General features: G+C 39.8%; 1 protein-coding gene across 4 annotated transcripts in view; it reads left to right on the top strand.

Moving 5' to 3' along the window:
- The window catches only part of SNX25 (sorting nexin 25), an 89,644-nt gene that overhangs the window by 28,880 nt on the left and 40,678 nt on the right, over nt 1-20,086 (top strand). For all 4 annotated transcript variants that reach the window (XM_064477559.1, XM_031440305.2, XM_031440304.2 and 1 more), the window contains exons 2-5: nt 1,574-1,658; nt 5,184-5,400; nt 10,265-10,437; nt 11,574-11,760. In XM_064477559.1, coding sequence (XP_064333629.1) covers nt 1,580-1,658; nt 5,184-5,400; nt 10,265-10,437; nt 11,574-11,760 — 656 coding nt within the window. In that variant the 5' untranslated portion in view covers nt 1,574-1,579. The remainder of the gene's footprint in view (nt 1-1,573; nt 1,659-5,183; nt 5,401-10,264; nt 10,438-11,573; nt 11,761-20,086) is intronic.

The following is a 20,086-nucleotide window of genomic DNA, read 5'->3' as shown; positions in this document are numbered from 1 at the left end:
TCTGCATTGCACTAATACTACTTTCTTTTTCTCCTCCAAAACCAGTAAGTAGGCCCAGTTACATTATACATACTGCTGATTACTTCGGTATGTGATCAATTAAAAAATTTTCTTTAATGTAGTCTTACTGGCCAAATAGTGGGATTTAAATCCTGTACATTGCCTTTCTCTGTTTTTGGTTCTTGCCAGCTAGTATCTTTTAAAAATTAAAAAGAATTTATACTGTTACACAGTTTTTAAAATATACTGTTAAATAGGCATATATGGAGAAGTTAAAATCCTATGCCCTTGCCTAGAGAAAACTGCTTTTAATGGTTTGGTGTATGTGCTTCCAAACATTTTCCATCATGGAAAACTTCCCATGAAGGTTTATGTATCCCTAATTCGTTCTTTTTAATGGTTGTATTGTATTCTAAAATATGAGTGTATCATAATTTAAATCTTTGACTATTGATATACACTGAAGTTATTTCCATTTTTTGCCTTTATAATCAATATAGCAGTGAAATTCTTGGTATATAAACTGTTGTGCAATGTGCAGTTATTTCTGTTGGCTAGATTACTAGGCAAGGAATTGCTGAATGAAAAGATAGATATTTAAATTTTTATGTGTGGCTCAGTTGCTTTCTTAAAAGCTTGTAGAAATAGACATTTCCCCCAATAGTGTGTGAAAAATGACCATTTCTACATATCTTTGCCATCATTAGCTATTATGATTCTTTCCCGCTGCTTTGGCAGTCTGATGGTATCTCATGGCTAAAATTTGCATTTCTCTAATTAAAAAGGAGGTTGCATTTTTTCATACATTTATTGGTATTTATATTTTATGATTGCTCTTTCAATTCCTTGCTTGATTTTCTTTTATTTTTCTTGTTTTAAATAATAGTTTTCTTATTAAATAATAGTCCTTTGTTATATATGCTGCAGGTATTGTCTGCTAGTTTGTCATTTGTATTTTATAGGATCTTTTGTCAAACAGGAATTTTCTATTTTTATAGTCATATTTGTCAGGTTTTTTTTTTCTTTATAACTGTTAGATTTTGTGTCTTATTCTAGGGAGATCTTCTCCATCCCAAGGTTACACACAGCATCTCCCTTGTTTCCTTTAAATACTTTTTTCAGTTAAAAAAATTTAGCTCTTTAGTCAGTTTGTAGTTATTTATGTATGAATTGTGGGGTAAGACTCTAACCTTTTTTCCCCACATATCAAATTATCTCAATACCATTTGTTGGCTAGTCTATGTTTTCCTCACAGATTTCAAATTCTTTCTTATTAATTCTCATATATTTATATATATGCATCTGTATATAGATATTTTTATACTGTCTACCATTCTGTTGATTTTTTTATTCCAACACTGGCATAATACTGTTTTGATATCTAGTAGGGAAAAATCCTTCCTTAATTCTTCTTTTTAAAAAATTTCTTAACCTTAAGCATTCCAGAAGAACTTTATGATCTGTTAAGTAATATTTTAATGCCTGTTTAAAGGGTATTTCATACCTTTTAGATTTATTTTTATTTATGATTTATTCATTCAATAATATGTTTTTTTTTCCTCTTACATTTCAGAGTCCTATGTATGGAAACTCACATGAGTCAGTTCAGTCTAGAAGGGTAGTAATTTCTCATAATATGGACAAAGCTCTGAAAGAAGGTAAGGATTAAATGAGGATGCATAATTACCATGTGAAACAATTTGTTATGTCCTATAAGGAAAATGGTAATTTCTAACAAATTTATCTATCCTCCTTGTCTTTGTGTAGCATTAGGATTTTTCCTTCATGAATTTTTACTTGAGGACTAAATAAACACATCCATGTTTGAGTTGAATGGATGAGATTTAAACGTTGATTAAGTAGGAATTTGCAGGTCACATGAAGCTAGCCAGGGAGCTAGTTCTACCATGTGAAGCAAGGATCTGTTCTGTTACCTAAAATAGGTAACAGGAATTTTTTTTTTCTTTTAGAAAACTCTTTTCATCTTGCAAAGCTGAAACTCTATACCTATTCAACAACAATTCCCACACCCCTCATAACCACCATTCTGCTTTGTGCTCTATGAATTTAACTCTAGGTACCTTGTATAAGTGGAATCATATAGTGTGTGTTCTTTTGTTAAACGTTTAGCTTATTTACTTAGCATAATGTCATCAGAGTTCACCCATTTTGCAGCATGTGTCAGAATTTCCCTCCTTGTTAAGGCTGATTAATATTGCATTTTATGTATATACCGTCTTCTGTGTATCTGTTTATCCATCAGTAGGTACTTGGGTTGCCTCCGCCTTCTGGCTGTTGTGAATAGTGCTGCTGTGAACATGGGTGTCTCTTTTTAATTTTTTAAGACGTAGAAATTACTCTGCACTTAGACGTGGCATGCTTATCTAGCATGGACCAACTTGTTCCAGAAATATTTATGAAAAGAAAAAGACAGGATAAGGATAGGCTTAGTTGGCAAAAACCAAAACACAACATAAAAACAAAACATTATCCTCAGGCTAATTTCTGTGAATGATTTATTTTGAAAGGAAAATTTTATCCAAAGTTTTTGGGTAAGAGCTTTAGTTGATTATGCTTTGATACAGTTAATTTTTCTTTCCTTTTATTTTTACCATATTCTTAATGTTTACAATTTCCTGTCCATTTTTTTTAAGCAAAATGATTTCCAAGGAAGATGAACATTATATCATCTACCAAAAGGAGCACTATAGGCTACTATAAAATTGGTTATTGGAAGTAAAATTTATGCATTTGGCAGTAGTTGTTGTTAAAGAAAAACAACAGCAAACTAAAACCAAAACTGCCTTCTAAAAATTTGGACATTTAATTTAATGTGGAATTAGAATCTGGAAATGTATGTTGAGAAGGCTAAGAGAGGTTCCATAAGAATTTAGAAAATCTATAATGATTATAATTTGCATCTCTGGAGTATTTCAATTAACATTTCTAAACTCTGTTACCAGTATATTTGATTGAAATTCAAGTGTTATTAGCTAGTTATAATAAACTTGAATTGATAAAATTGAGGATGTCTTGGTATGCTAGCAAAATACAAATAATAGAGACATTTGTCAAGGCTGAAGTAATTTTTTTAATTGAAATATAGTTGATTTACAATGTTGTGTTAGTTTCTGGTGTACAGCAAAGTGATTCAGTTATGCATATATATGTGTGTGTGTATATATATATATATTCTTTTTCATATTCTTTCCCCTTATGGTTCTCTCACCTCTCGTATTTCTCTACTTTGTTACTCTAAATCTTCTTTTCAGATTAATCTGACTAAAACTAAGGTTCTAATCATGTTATTCCATTCTCTGTAATCCCCAGTGATTCCCTTTTACCAACGTATTTCTTTGAGAGCAGTCCTAGAAAATAAATGTATTTGAGTGATGATAGCACCTGAATTTTTCTTGGCTGTTACTATGTCTTTAGAAGAAAAACTCTCTGCTTGGCATTGAGAGTAAGTGTTCTTTTATGTCTCACTGTGGTTTGTTACATTACTTACACTCATTCCTTAATGAAGACCATAAAATGATTTTTATGACATGAATTTCTCTTGTCTCCTTGAATTGACCCAAAAGGTATATTTTAAAATATTTTTATATGTGTACTGATATAAATGAGTATATGTAGTTATGTAATGCATACTTAGAATCATGGCTTTGTTTTGTACATTTTACATTTGTCGTCTTTTTATGATACTTAGTTTGAAGAGGGATGCTGATGAGCTATTGATAGAAGATAAACGTGTGGCTCATACATCTCTATTACTGAGTACAGGCTTTGCCAGTATTAATTTTTATCAATTTCTAACCAAAGTGTATTATCAGAGGAGTATTTTGGAGCTGTAATAATTAGAATTTGCAATGTGGTTAAATGTAATGAGACATTATGGAGGTGAACACACCCATCACATAAATCCTTTACCATGTTAAAAAGATCTTATTTTTAGATACTGTCTCTTATAATTGCGCTTAATTTTCTGCTTTAATTTGAAGTTACATTTTAATGAAAGGGAAAATTGTTGTATTTTCCAAATGTTTTAGTTTTCAGATTTGTTTGCTACTAGTTAAAAACTCTAGGCATGAAAACTTCTAGTTCAATAAAAGAGTAAGAAAGAATTGCACATGAGCAAATTAACAGTGTTTTATTGGCAAGGTGGCTCCCCTCATGCTCTTGTTGCTTGGCATTGGGATTCCCAGAAGGAGGATAAAAGGACAATAAAGGCCTTGCAGACGACCCTTGGAGGTCAGTAATCCAGCTTGCCATCTCAGAAAGTAGTTTTTTCCACGTCTTCCTTGTCAATTAGATATCCATCTTGTTTAAAAGCTTCTTATGATGGAATGATGGAACATTCCTCATCTACTGTGGCAACCTCTTGAATAGCTTGAATGTTTTTATTCACTTCCTCTTTATGCTGAACAGAAAAAACAACTTCCTTGTGTTTTCCACTCATTGGCCCTATTTGTACGTTCCTTCTCCACCCCAGAGCTAAGATGTTCAAGAGATACCATGAGCTAGGGGAAGCCACCAGCAGGGTGCCAGCAGAATTCTCCAGAAAACTGCTCTCTGGGTCCTAGGAGCTTGCTGGGGACGCACGCTGTCCAGTGCCCCGCGAGCTGCTGTCAGCTGCGTGTTGCAGGAATGGTGAGAGAAGAGCTCCCAGGAACCAGGAAGGAAGCCCCTTCCTCTTCCAGTGTCCCCCCGCCAGCATCCTCTGTTGACTAAACTCAACAGTCTGCCAGTCGGCAAAGAAAAAATGTTTACTGGGTTCAGCTCCAGTATCATAAAGCAGGGCAAAAAATTGTGAATTGGAGCTAAGAGACAATTGAGTTGATAACTGACACACTCCACAAGTATGTTTTACGGTGTCAGATGCTCAATTACAAAAAAAAAAAAAAAATAGAGTTTCATACCAAGATAGAATATTTAAAAATTGGGCTATCCAAGAAAATCCAGGACCTATGGTCACCACATCCTCAAAATTTTAGATAGATGAGAACCTCTTGTTTTGAAAGGTTTTAGGAAAAAGCATGTCTTGCCTTGTTTTGTTTTCTACTCTTTTTGTATTTTAAACAGTGACTATTAAACAGCAGGTGACCAGATTCCAGTAGGAAAGCTGTCTCGGTGTCCGCTGCTTTCACCCAAGTTTTACGCGATGCTTTGTCTGTTCCTGGTAGTGTTTGACTACAGTTACAGAGACTACATCCTGTCCTGGTACAGAAGCCTCAGCAGAGATGAGGGGCAGCTCTACCATCTGCTGTCAGAGGACTTTTGGGAAATCGCCCGACAGCTGCGCCACAGGCTGAGCCACGTGGACGTGGCCAAAGTCGTCTGCAATGACGTCGTGAGAGCTTTGCTCACTCACTTCTGTGACCTGAAGGCGGCGAATTCCAGGTAACTGTTAAAATGGAAACAACCTCTCACCAGCTCTCTCCCGCCCCCAGCTTAATTCACATTAATATATCTTTCTTACTGAGAAAGGGGTTGAAGTCAAGACAAAACTCTAGCGCATTTATCTTCTTGCTGGCCCTTGGCTGGAAATGTAGGCATACTTGGGGGAAATCATAATGTTATGACAGAGTAAATTTTTAAAAATTATTTTTTAGTAGAAAACCACTTTATAGACTTGTTTGATTTTGTAAGTAACTGAAACAGTGAAACAGATTTTACCGAGCGAGCAGTATCATGAACTTATTTAGAATGGGGTACCTAGAAACAGAAAATTTTAATGTAGTGTTTGAAACTCTGAAGAATGTCAGTGAGTTATCAATTATCAGAAAAGTTTAAATAAAGTTCATGTTTCTTTTTGTGAGTCTCGTGTTAAGAGCTCTATAGCATCATAATATCCTGAGAATCAATTTTTAAAAGGACCTTAATGTTGGAATGTGTGGGCTGTAATTAGAGAGGGTGTTTCCGTGTGAAGATTGCTAATATTTAGGCTTTTTAGCCTTTTGTGCTGTTAAGAGGGGAAAGGTTTGTGCCTGTGAGATGATTCTGCCTTTGGAAGAAGACTTCCACAAGGCCATTTCTGGGCTGATAACAAATTCTTACTTTCTTAGTTTGCTGACCAGATCTTAAATGTAGGTCTCACTCTTGCGGGAGTGAAAGAGTGAGTCACATAGCACCTCTGACTTGGGCGTAAAAGGCAGTCTTACTGTTATGAGTGGCCTTCTGCCTGATTGGAGGCGGACTCAGTTGGAGTAGGAGGGGGAGCTCCCTGCAGTTAATGTGGCCTCTTCTCGCTGATTCTCCTCTTCCTCTGCTGTCAGGGAAGAGACAAAGTATTTGCAAAATATGTAAGCATCCGCATCCTCACCTGGCAGGCGGTAACTCACACCCTTCTGAGAAGCCCTGTTGTGCGGCTCTGTCAGAAGGCACTCCCTGCTCCGGCCTGGGAGGCCCTCAGGGACCTGGGTGCTTCAGGTTGTTGTGCAGCATCAGAGCTCCATCCTTGGCTATGCTGCCTCTTCCCAGTGAGTCATCCCCCCCCCTCCCCGTGTCTGCCCGGCTCTGGCCCCTGAGGACGGAAGCTGCAGAGCCACCATATGCCTGCTACTTTTCAGTTTGCTGCCCCCAGTGTTCTGCAATCTTTTTAAAAACAGTGACCAACCCACAGTAAGAAATACTTTTTATATTGTGACCCAGTTTCATCTAATACTGCTCATTACCGGTGATAACTTTGAAATTTCTTTTGTTCTTTAACATTTAAAAGGTGTTTGAGACTAAATTTTATTTTGTTCCTTGTGGGTCACAGCCTATGATTTGAAAAAATTACTGTAGAGCAGCAATTATCAGGGTTCATGGTCTCAGAATCCCTCTACGCCCTTAAAAGTTGCTGAGAACCTGAAGGAGCTTTTTGTTTACGTGGGTCACAGCTCACGATGTCCGGGGCCGACTTGTACTGATCTGCAAGAGCTGACTGTGCACATCTCTTCCCGGCTCTGGCTCACAGTTGGCCATGGTGGGAGTGTTTACACCATGATATGGGCAAATCTACAAATCAGAGCTTTTCTTCCCTTGGAGAGCCAGGTGTTAAACATTTACCAGCTTACCACTCATCATATCTTGTCAATATTTACCATATTAGATTCTAAACTAAGAAAATTTTAAACTATAGGACTACACAGTACACTTTCCGCTCACCATCAAAGTGACAATGTCATCACGTCATGTAGCCTCTGGAAAATTCCACAAACCTGTGAAGAGTGAGAGACACACGGCCTTTTTCTATTGCTGTGAATGTGGGTTCAACCTCACAGACCCCCTGCAAGGGTCTTGGGGACACACAGGGGCTTCCAGGCCACCCTTTGATAGCCACTGTTTATAGAGAAAGTAACTTCCAGTAAGGAGGTATGTGAACTTATAAGGAAAGAAGAGAAATAGGACTCTTGGTTTACCTCCCTGGAGTCCAGAAAGCTTCAGCCTCTCCTGAGTGTTCGGCAGCCCTGTGCAGCACCTACCAACTGGCTGTGGCTTCCGCTGAATAAAGCACTCCAGGATTCTGCTTGGTGGAAAAGACTTATTTCAATTCAGTGGAGGCTCATGTTAAAGTGAAGTGTTTAAATTACGGTTCAGTATAGGACAGCATTTTAGATCATTGTTTTATTCCAGTTAGAAGACTGATTCATTTAGGTTTGGGGGAAGAGCAGGTGGTTAGACAAATTTTGGTGTTTTTATGATTATCTAATTTCAGCATGAGAGTATATTTTTCGTTGAGACATTTGTTTACCAGCTTCTGAAATTACTGCTTCTGTGGATAATATGAAGATATTATGGACAAGCATCAGAATAATAGAAACAGAGATTGATTCCATTTTAGAAACTCCTCCTCTTTGGACTTCTGGTTTGCTTGGGCCAAGGGCAGATGTATTGTCTTGCTGTCTAGGCTATGCCTAGGAGCGCTAGCTGATGATTCTTATTAAAGAAAAGAAAATCTATCACTGTTTTCTGAGATTATGGATATTTGAAAAAGTGCTGGTAGGTCAGTGGTGTTCTGCATATGGATGATGGTGCCCTGGAGGTGAATGCTGGGGATCTAATATCTGACTGTGCGTCATCTTCTACAGATCACGTAATGGGACTGACAGAAATGCAATTAGGTTTGATGGTTATCTCTGTACTTGCCTACTCCAGGTGAACAGTGCCCTCGTCCTGAAATTGCCGTTGCTGTGCAGATTTCCATTGGGTGCAGAATGACTTTGGCAGCCAGGGAAGCACCCAGTTGAATTGGCCACTATCAGACTAGAGCATAATAAATTGCATTAATAAAAGCAACACATCCTCTGGTTGACTGTTAGGTAATTGTGTGGAGGCAGCTTTCCGGTCAGCCTGTATTTATTTCCCAGCCGGCATTCTGTTGGCCGCTTTAAGCCAATCCAGATCCCACTTAATTCTTGCCTCTGCTTCCTCTTCCTTTGCCCCATCTGTCTTGTTCCAGCATGTTTCAGGAAAATCTAAAAATGATTGTTTTTATGTTGTTAAATCAATAGCATCTTTAATTTCACAGCCTCCTTTTTACAGTCTCTGTTCTGTTTACCAGTCGAGCACTGGCATGCTGTTTAAGGAAAAAAATAATGTTTTTATTCATATATTTTCTTTTTTTATCTCTGAATTTTCTTTTTTACTTTCATCTTAGCAATCTTTGATTATGGTGTAGTTTTAAAGAGTCTGGACTTGAGAGTCAGAAAGGACTTGAAAGTTATTTCTACCATTTATTATCTCTGTGACTTTGAACTATTCACGTAACAATTCAGATCTTTAATATTCTCATCTATGAAGTGGTGATGGTGATATCTGCTTCTGGGTGTACGTGGGAAGATTAAGTAACATTGCACATATGAAATTTACGGAAGGTCAGTGTCCTTTTGCTCACTCAAGGCGTGAGAACCCAGAAGTGAGGAGTTGGAATTGCAGTAAACAATCTGCACTGACAGAGGTTGCTGCCAGGACTGAGGCTGCAGTCCACCAGAACACTAGAGGGACCTGGCCCAGGAGGAGCCATGTGCCTTATGTTCCTTTCTAGACTTCTAAAGGAGAACTTGATGCCCACTTACTAGCGGGCATCACAGGAGTACCCTTCTTAGAGTTAGTGGAGGATTCCAGGGAAGCATTCACCTTTCCTTTCTTCCTGCATCAAGGTTGTTTGACCAGCCATCTGGCCTTTGGTTCACTCGGAAGGTTTTCCCCTCACTGTCCAGGAGGAAGGGGAACTCCTGGAAGTCTGAGGACCAGGCTTCGTTTATTATCTCCCCTCCACTGGGGTAGAGAAGGGGCCTGGAGAGCGATTTTGATATTCTATAAAGAAGGCTCTTTTGTTAAAGTGGATCTGGGGGGTGGGGGCAGCTTCCCCCAATAAATATTAACCAAATATATATTTTAAAGTAAAGTTTTACTTTTCAAAATGGTCATTGGTCATAAAGGCACCATTATGCATTTATTTGTTTCATTTCCTGTGTGGTACTTACTGTGCTTCCTCCCCCTCTGTTTAGTGTTTTGGTTTTTAATTTTTTCCCACTATTGGCTGCTAGTTACTATAAGAAGCCCATAAACTGCCTCTTGCTTAGAAGATATTAGAAAAATTAGCTTCCCAGTCTTTCTTGAATTGCTATCAAGATACTGTGGGACAAGGAGGTATGGAACGTTCTGCTTTCCCCTCTCTTCACTCATATCATTGAAATTAATGGTCCTGGGATGGGATGGGGTCAGGGCTGACAGGAAATCTGTGACCTGGGTTGGTAAGGCTGGCTGGGAAATACTTGGGAGCCACGCAGAAGGTAGTTAGTCATCACGTAATGAAGCGTCAGTCATGGAGCCTCTCCTTAGTAGAAATTCCCATCCATTTTTTTTTATCTTAGGATCACCCTGATAGGAAAGCTGCCTGGTGACCCAGGTTTATGCTTTGATAGATTTTTTTCCTGCACAATGAAGCCGTAGATCACATTGAAGAAGAGATCTAGGAGACTTAAAAATATGTAAAGAGATAACTCATCTCCTTCTGGATTGTTGCTGTGATTTGGGAGTTGTGTTTACCTATTGATGCTACTTAAGATTGGAAATCTCAAAAGGCCATGCGTTCAGGTTTTCACAGATTAGTCTGTGGTTGAGAAAATTATTGACTGTTAATGTTGTCAGAGTAGACACAGTTATTAAAACTGATGTGTTGCCCATTTGAAATGTTTTTTTAACCTAATGGTACATAACCAAATTGTTTCTGGAAACTTCTTTCCTTCCTTTTCCCTCTCATCATGTATTTTTGCAGACACGAAGAACAGCCAAGGCCTTTTGTGTTGCACGCATGCTTGAGGAACTCAGATGATGAAAGAAGATTCCTGCAAACATGTTCTCGGGTTCTGGTGTTTTGTCTCCTCCCCTCAAAGGATGTCCAGTCTCTCAGCTTACGCATAATGCTTGCAGAAATTCTCACAACAAAAGGTAGACTTTTTATAAGTAATTGATGTTACTAATGCGATACTTTTGCAAACTAACGTGCTACATATTAATGTGATAACTCTTCATATGACATCTATGCAGACTTGTATACTGTGGGACGTACGAGCATTAAATCATTTTCAAAATGTCAAGTTTAAATGTCATTCAAAGAGGGCATCACTTGTCCATATGTGAGACAAATTTTTTATGTAACATATTGCCAGATATGTAGTCCGTTCTGTTGTTTGTAACAGATAACTAGTCCTTATGCTCTCAACAGGGAGGCATTCATTTGGGATAGCTTTTGAGTTACCCAGGCCAATTATGCATTAGTGAAAGAATATCTATACTCAAACTGGAATATGTGTTTACTTAAAACATCTTTGCTGAAGTATTCATTGATAATGCCTGTATATAACTTAGAATAAATAAAAAAAGGAACTATGCTGCAATATAATGTGATTACTAGACAAAAAGTATATCCACGGAAATGCTTAGCCAGGGTGAGGAAAATGGAAGACTATATGATCTAAGACTTCTCCTATCTCAGAATCTCAAACAGATAACACTGTATTGGATATGCAGTGATTGACTGTCTCATTTATTATCTCAGAATTAGCCAGCTGTGCCTGTCAGCTGATACAGCCAACCACAGAGAAAAGGGGAACTTTTTGACCTAAAGTTAGGAGGATAAATCTGTCATAGTGTCATTAACTTTCTAACAACTTCCTCCCTGAGGTCTGCTTTCACCAGTTGGGAGAGCGTTGACTCTCATCTTTTGGCAGACAAAGCATACTGAGCTTTATGGACGCAATAAAAGGGGAAAATGAGTGTACTTAATTTTGATGGCTTTGTTAACAACTTGGGTTCCAAACGATCTTCTTTTATTATTAATTAATAAATTTACATGTAACTTGTTTGTTAAAACGACCACTTGGTTGGTTGTAGCCATTGCTGGTAGAAAACCCAGGGGGATGGGTAGCTGTGTGTGCGCGTGCTCGTGTGTATGTGCATGTGTGTGTCTGCGGCCCGTTGGGTAGTTTTAAAATAATTCCCAAATGTAGTTTCAATTATATAATGTGAAAACGGTTCCTTTAAAGAAGATCCTTTTCAGTGATGCTTTCTCCTCTGTCCCACAGTCTTAAAGCCAGTGGTGGAGTTACTCAGTCATCCGGATTACATTAACCAAATGTTGCTGGCCCAGCTGGAGCGCAGAGAGCAGGTGAATGAGCACCACAAGAGAGCCTACACATACGCTCCCTCTTATGAAGAGTTCATCAAGCTTATCAACAGCAACTCTGATGTTGAGTTCTTGAAGCAGCTAAGGTACTTGTGATTTAATTATAGCATGACAATAGCTGCTAATTACCTTCCTCTGCCTAGTTAGGTGAAAAAAATGGTTGTCAGGGAAGCAGAAATAAAGGAAGTCCACAAATCTTATCAATCAGTGACAACAGAATTTACCCAGCTTCTCCCTTAGCAGTGGAATTCGTTTGTTCAGAGTATCATGTTTATCAAATAACGAGGTTAGAGTAGATAGAAAGCTGTTCAGCTGTTAGAACTGTGCAGCTGCTCAGATGCTTGCCTTGGAAAAGCAGTGGAAGTGAAGGCTGTGTTTTTAAAATTACAATGTAAAACATTGTGTTGATTTTCATTTTTCTTAGAAAATGCAGAGGCACAGGTTTGGGAATAAAGGGCTCTTGACTAATTGTTTTGTGAAAACACTTTTGAAGTATATACCCCAGGAGTCTGATTTATAGGAGAGTTCAATCTCCCTTATTGTGCTTGAGATATTTTAGGGGTGAGTGTGTTTATTTTTTATTCTTTAATATTGTACATGCATATACAGTATGATTATATAGTACTGTGTAGTTGGTGGATTTTCTAGCCTTCTGTTTATCTAGTTACCTTTCGTTTTAGTGTCCCCAAATGAGCACACATGGGAAGAAATGAAACTCTGTTCTATCAGTTTTGCTTCTGACAAGTAATTTTTGTAGATCATTGATGGAGAAGTAAAATATTGGCTGATATTGGGTCTTTGAACTATTTGAGGATTTTAGACTTGCCACATTTGCCCCTGAACAAGGGTCAACATTAAACTGAGTTTTGCTGCTTAATTTTCTAATCTGAATAATACATGCTGTAAGAAGTATACACCGTAGATGACACTGTGTCCTTGTAAACTGTGCCGGGTGTTAATGTAGGTCCCGCACGTGTATAATGATGGGTTTGATTGTATGGCTTTGCTTACAAGGAATTTAATTCTTATGGAATATAGTCTCTGAAGATTTTAATTATGTTTCTCTTTCTATGTATAATCTTGAATAGCCTGTAAGGTGCTTATTTATTAAGTTGATATAAAGACTGAGTCCAAGTGGAATGACCTATTCTTCTGAAATCCATCCCTTTATAAGCTTTCAGTACCTCATGTAAATCTTGGGAAATATGTTGATAACTTCCTCTAGAAGGTCTGCAAAATTCTCTTGTAACAGAGGTGTAGACTTCTTGGTAGAGTCACATGCACGTGAAGACATCATAGTCCCCCCAGCAAGCTTGACACAGAACCTTCGGGGAGAACAGTGCGAAGAGTGTTTTTGGCAGCGACAGGTACACACAGCCAGAGTTGCTTTCTGAGTGCTTGTGTAAATCCTCCATTATCCTATGCATCTTCCCCAGACCCAAGACCATGAGACAGCTCCTTGGGCTTTGCCGTGTCGTGGAATGTCCGCTTGGTCCCCTTGATGTGGCACTGATACAATATCTTCTCTCCACCAGGAGGTTGTCCCTGTTCGTTGTATCTGGGGAACAGACCTGAGGACTAATTTTTATTCCCTGCTTCTTGCGCTAGAAAGGCTGCTGGGAACAACTTTGTGATGGCAGAGATTGATCTTTTTGCTCAAAAATGGCGATGCTGCATAAATGATCTTGTTACTTAGCTACTTACTGTTATCTGATAAAAAAAATTGGCCCTCTGTTTAAGGGTCGGTTCTGCTCCCTCTTATTGATGGGCAGAATTGCTTTTTATCAGACTCCTGTCTAAAACTCTCATCAATGGGGCTTATCAGCCACGTGGCACTGCTTTCATGGAGCTGCTTTCTTCAGTCATAGTCCCAAGTATTCTGGTGTTTTCCCAGTGTAGTTAGAGGCTGACTTTGTTAGCATTTTAGGTCATTATCTTCAAATTGCTCTCAGTAAAATTTGGGATAGGCCACCTAAGGCAGGGAATACGTCTTATTTAGACTAAGAGAAACCTTCCACCTTTATTTCATACATACTTGGGAGCGAGATGAATGTTTTCTAAAGGAAATCGTCATTCAGCTCTGCCAGGCTGGAACGCATTAAAAACAAATAAGAAAAAAAAGCCCTTGAAGATACTATTTGTAGTACTGTGGTAGTTCGCTTTTTTCTGAGTCAGTGTGAGATGCTTTCACAGCAGGATTGTCGGGCTGGAAGTGCGCCTTTTAGGTATACTAAATTAGTCGTTTTTAACCCTGGCCATATATGAGCATCTGCTAGGCTCTGAAAAAGTTACAGTTTGGTATCCTGATGTCCGTTTGTAGCTGCTTCCTTTTTCTTCTTTTCTGGCATCCAAGATGTCCAAGTGAGGATGCGGTGGCTAGACTGGTAAAATATTTTGAATTTTCCAGGATCTTCTAGGAGGTGCAGTGATCAACTCAGCTAACAAAACAGGAGCCAGGAATCTGAATGTCATGTTGATGCAGGATGTTAAGGGGCAGCTGAATAGATTCCCGCTGCTGGTGGGGTTGCGGGATGCTGGCCACCACCCACAAGGAAGGCAAGCCAGGTTCAGAGCAAAGATGCATCCTGTAGTGGAACTCGACAGTCACAACATTACTAGAGACAGGACCGTGTGTTCCTTTACTTTGAAGATAAAGTGGGCGTCAGAGTGAGCATTAAGCAGAGGAGAAGTGAAGGGTTCTGCCCTGACAGAACCCCTTGTAAAGAAGTAGGCAGATTGTGGCCTGGGAATCTGGTGCGTCCAGGGCCGCCTGTGTTCTGTAACTCTTCAGCGTATTTGCGATAAGTACTCTAATGACCCTTACTTGCTCCTCCGTGGAAAACACAGGTGCCTGGGCGTCACTGCCAGGAGCTTTAATGTACTTGGTCTGGAGTGGAACCTGAGCATCGGTATTTTTTAAAAGCTCCCAGGTGGTTATGAAATGCAATTAATATACTGAGTATCTCTTTTAAATGCAATATCCTTTCTCATGCGACCAGTCTGAAGTCTTGGCTAGGTGTCGTGTCATATAATTCATTATATTCTGGTTCTTTGAAAACTGTTTATTACTGTTTGAGATATATAGTAACTCTGTTGAGGACAATATTGATTAAGACACGTCATTCTTCTACCATGTTTACTGTAATGAACAAGGGGCATTTTACCACTGACCTTCCTGAGAGACGTGTTTGACAGATTTCTCAGCCCTTGGCAAACGTAACATTTAAGGCTGGCTAATTCTTTGATGTGGGGGTTGTTCTGTTTATCGTAGAACACTAGCAGCATCCCTAGCCTCTGTCCACTGAATGCCAGTGGCACCCCCACAGCCGTGACAACCAAAAGTCTCTCCAGACACTGCCAGATGTCCTCTAGGGGCCAAAATTGTCCCAGCGTAAGAGCCACTGTGACCCCAGGAACACTTTGGAGATACTGTGATTATGTTAGTGAGGATTACATTCAGCTGAATGTTATAGAAAAGCCACAAAGTAATGATGACTTTCCAAAGCCGTTTTCTTCCTCACATAAAAGAGGTCTGGAGCGGGCAGCCCAGGACTGGTTCAGGGGCTCCACCCTCCTCAAGGACCCAGGCTCCTTCTCGCTCACTGCTCTGCCGTCCTGTACCCCGAGCCTCAGGGCTCAGGGTGTGCTTGGATCGCCATCCGTTACATCCCAACCCCTAATCCCAGGAAGCGGAGCGAAGGCAGGGAAAGATGGTGGCAGAGGTCATGCACTGGCTGGCTTTTAAGGAGATTTCTGGAAGCTGCTACATGACATTTTTGCTTATATTTTGTTGGTCAAAACAGTTGAGAGAAAACAAGTAGTCTTATTCTGGGTACCCTAGGTTTAGTTAAAAATGGAGAATTCTGTTACTACAGAAGAAAAACGAGTGGGTGCGGAATAGACAAATAGCCGCTTTTGCTTAAGTACTACGTGTTGTCCAGTCACGTGAGGCAGGACGGCACCACTTCCCACCCAGGTGCTGCGAGAGTGCTCCTTTCCTGGACTGGACATTTGCCGGGGTTAGAGAGATGCCAAGCAAATGCTCAGGAGGGGAAAACTGTCTTTGTTCTTAAGCTATCACTTGTTGAATATCTAATATGTAACAAGCACAACGCCAGGTTCTTCATAATCATCATTTGATCATTAAAACTGTGTGAAGTAGGTCCTGTGATTCTCCTCTTGTGGTTTAAGAAAGTAAAATGACTTGCTTTGGATCACACAGCTTGTAACAGAGCTGGGATTTGAACTCAGGTTGTCTGACTTCAGACCCCATGTGTGAAGCCGGGTAACTTGGTAGCCAGGTGACAGAAATCAGCAGTGACACATGGCCCCAACCATGTGGGATTTCCTGCAAGAGTGGAGTTAACTCTTTACTGTCCAGGAGTCTTTGCAGGCACAAACCCTTGCATGAAGGATGATACCAACAGAAGTACCATCTTTTATTACGACGGTGGCAGACTGCCAGAGGAAGAAGTAGTAATAAAGAAAATCAGAGCAGCCTGTCACCGCCGTAATCTCATTTATCGCCAGCCCAACTTTATTAGATTTTTCAGTTCTGTATTTGTTTATTTCTGACCCTCATTTAGAAAGCAATGTGGAGAATCTAAAAATAGTAGAGAGGAAATTTTAATAATGAATGAAAGGTTTAAAATTAAAGAGATTAAGGATTATTTAGCTTGGAGAAGAGAAGGAAACTGTTTATCTAGCACATGCTGAGACTGGTGTGGCGTTTTCTGTTTTACTAAAATAAAGCAAGAGGCAGTGGGCACAATGGAGTGGGCTACTGAGGGCGTCTGCCGAATGTTTTTTCCTTAGATATCACTAGGGGATGGATTTTCAGCTCCACATTAATTTAGGTGCATTTATATATGAAGATAATATATTGAAAGCATTAAAGTTCTTAAACTGCAATCTTCTTTGTAGAAGAATTTAGATTATTTGAATGTTCAGTGTTTTGTACAGATTCTGAAAATGTGAGTCTTGAGCAAGAAATAGGGTTATAATAGAGAAGAGGAAAAGAGAAATCACGTATACGTGAGACAAGCTACTGCAGCTTGTCAGAAATCAATGAGCACACAGAAACTGCTATGGGAGGTTAGTGTGGGTGGACAGGGAGATGAAGATTCATAAAGTGAAAGACAAAGAGAAGCCTGGCAAATTATTATGAAAAGAATAAATGAATAGAAATTTAGTTTTAAAAAATGCTTTAAAATGCAAGGCTGCCTATGGAAAAAAATGTTCTAAAAGATCTTTCAGTTTTATGAAAAATGTAAGTGTGTTGACTTGAGAATGTAATTCCTTCTGGTATCTGAGGAATACAGAGGGCACAGAGGTGGGAGTTAAATATAACAGAGAACACAAATTATTTTCATTTAGGAGGAAAGATAAGTGTTGGCAGCAATGTAAAATTTGATAGGAGAAGGGGAAGTTTTGGTATGAAGAGGCTTATGAAGTCTCTGAAGTTAAAGGATTCATCATGTGCTTCTATTTGGAGCAGCCCTGGAGCTGTGGGTAAGGTGTTACCTGCTTTAAGAATGACAGTTAGGACCATGCGTCAGTTTCTGCGAAGCATTTAGTCCAGGATCTGCGTATTTCTAATTGTTACTGTTACTGTTGTTGTTATAATCATTAGACCAAGGATTGCAAATAGATTTTATTTCATTGTGAAGGCTGATCAGTCATTAGTGGCCCACTGGAAAGCAGTGTTTTGTTTTGGGGTTTGAGGAGGCCCAGTAAATAGCAATGATCCTCTCTCCATCCTGAAGTCTGACCCATCGTAGGGCCAAGGAATCAGGCAAATGAAGACCACAGTGTCCATCTTATTACTAACAGATCATGGAGAATGTGTTTTATATATGCAAGTAGTATACTTTCTGAAACTTGAGTTTCAGAACTGCACAGTCTTTCCTACCTCACACTGCTAGACCAGATGCCTCCCATCCTTGCTTCTCCCTCCTCCCCGTCTCCCAGGCAGGTGCACGGTCCACTTGCTGGCTGCGCTTGGAGGCAGAGAACACATGCCAGTAAGAGGACGAATAAGAGGGCTGTGCTTTACACGCCCAGTTCCTCCTCCTCTGTGTCAGATTAAAACCCTCTTCCTCTCTAGGGAGGAGAGGAGAGGAGTGAGTTGAGAGGTGGAGAGACCCTTCTTCTACTTAATGAAACATCAAGAGTTGAGGGTGGGGCAGAATCGATGGGTATAGTGCTTGTTTCTTTAAAAAAACAAAGGCAAAAATTGTGGTGCTAAGTCCCTACTCAACAGAAAAGAACTTTGTGATTCACAGGGCAGGGCAGGATGGTGGAAATGATGGTGGAAGTGATTTTTAACAACTGGCTTTGGTGGGGGAGGAGTGAGACCACCTGACCGGTAGCATTTGCCGATTTCTCTGCTGTTAGTTCTCCCACTGTGGCCAATCTAAAGCCACCAGCATGACATCGCTGAATGAGGAGCTGGGAAGACACTTGCACAGCACACCATCATACACACATGTAGCACCTCCACCACACTGAGACAACAGACGAACATAACCTCCAACAGAGGTAATAGTAAAATGAATGAAATTATTAGGAAATGATGAGTTTTGAGTACTCTTACCTTTAAAACATAATTTATTTGTAGGCTTGTCTAATTTAGTTGTAATAATGGTAGGTTTAATTTCTGAAATTCAACAGCCAGCACTCGTGAGCCGACAGAAGCCTCACAAGCTGACTCCAGCACCACACTGAGAAGCGGCCACGTGTGCTGTCTTTTGATTCCCCTGCACTTGACAGGAATGCAGTTCTTCCACAGGTAGATGAAGGTTCACAACACAAGAAATCAACTTTTAATGACTAGTGATGGATTGAGTATCTAAGGCAGACCCTGGCCACGAACATGGGCTCGAGAACCGGTTTGCGCTGTGCAAACTGCAGGACCTGAGGCAGGTCGTTTACATCCTGAGCCTCGGTTTTCACTGTGAAACAGAGAAAATAGTTCCTCTTGCTTAGGATTGTTGTGACAATTAAATGAAATAATGCATGTAACGCAGCAGCCCAGTTCTCAGGATGCCCTCGGCTCCCAGTAAGAGCTGAAAAAATAACAGCTGTCAGGAGGAGGCAACAACATTCTCATGTCCTGGCTTGAATCAGATTACTGTATGAGCTGAGGCAGCATCATAATCTTATTTCAGAAAAACTTCATTCAGAATGTGTAAGAAGTCATTTGGACATTTTCAACAGAGAACATAAAACCAGGCGACTAAAGATGATATTCAGTAAACATTCTGATGGAAATGCTTTATGTAAGAATTGAGAGTGGGACACAGAGCAGTGGTGCTGTACACGCGTCTGTAGATAAATACCATACAGTGATACTAAGAGCCCACATGGAAGCATGAGGGACACTGGTAGAGACTAGATACAGGCGCAGGGAGAAGAGTTGGGCTTTCCTGAGGTTACTTGAAGGGCACCAGCTAGCCAGTGGTGACAGAGCTTTGGCTGCTTCTGTAACATGTGATTTCTACAGGCTCTGAGAACTAGAAAATGAATATATGGTCATTATTTTAGGAAGATTAAAAGATACAAACAAGATTAAGAAAGTAGAAATCATTTCCTGTATGTAGATAAAAACTAAATGCTTGGTATGTATATATCTGGATTATCTTTTGTAAATATAACATGAATTGTGTGTATGTGTTTACATACATTCAGAATTCCTCAGGCTGCGCTGGTGCAGAACTTTCTAGCTGGTGTGTGGAGATGGTCTCCTTGGCCCACAAGGTGGCCGAGTAGGGTCGGGATGACTGGTCACCCCAGTGTTCTGATCAGATGTTGCCAGTTGCTGTGTGCGCCACGCGTGGATTGAGGCTGGGAAGCGTGCCTTAGATTTCCTGTGGAATCAGCCACCTTCTGCGTGCTAGAAAAGCGGACAGGAGGTTTAAAAGCCCTTTTAGTGGAAAGAGCCTCTTACTCCTCCAAGCCCTAACTGAAAATATGCCCCCTGCTTGCAGTCCAGCTCCCTGGCACTCACTGCTGAGCACCATTGCACGTGCCTCGCGCAGGGAGAGCTCAGGCCCTTGTTGCTATCCTCAGTAGGGCTCAGACATAAAGACTGAAACGACATACTTTTCTTTGTTCATAATATTAATGAAGATTAAAAGTTTGACCCCTAGTGTTGGCAAGAGCATAGGAAAAGAGACAACTTCATGTCCTGCTGGTGGGAATAAAAATTATTACCTTTCCGTTACACAGTTTTTATAATCTGAATAACGCATCACAATATGTGCCTTCTTTTTGATGCAGTTGTTATTTGTAAGAATTTATCTTAAGGAAATAATCATGAATATAGGGGAAGATTTCTCTGAAAATGTTTCTTGTAAGTTTTATTTAAGTAGAAAAAAGCTTGAAATTATCAAAGTGTCAAACATGTAAGTG

The sequence above is a fragment of the Camelus dromedarius genome, chromosome 22, assembly GCF_036321535.1.
Source record: "Camelus dromedarius isolate mCamDro1 chromosome 22, mCamDro1.pat, whole genome shotgun sequence".
Lineage (NCBI taxonomy): Eukaryota > Metazoa > Chordata > Mammalia > Artiodactyla > Camelidae > Camelus > Camelus dromedarius.
The sequence above is the reverse complement of the archived record's forward strand: the minus strand, read 5'-3'. Positions and strand labels throughout refer to the sequence as shown.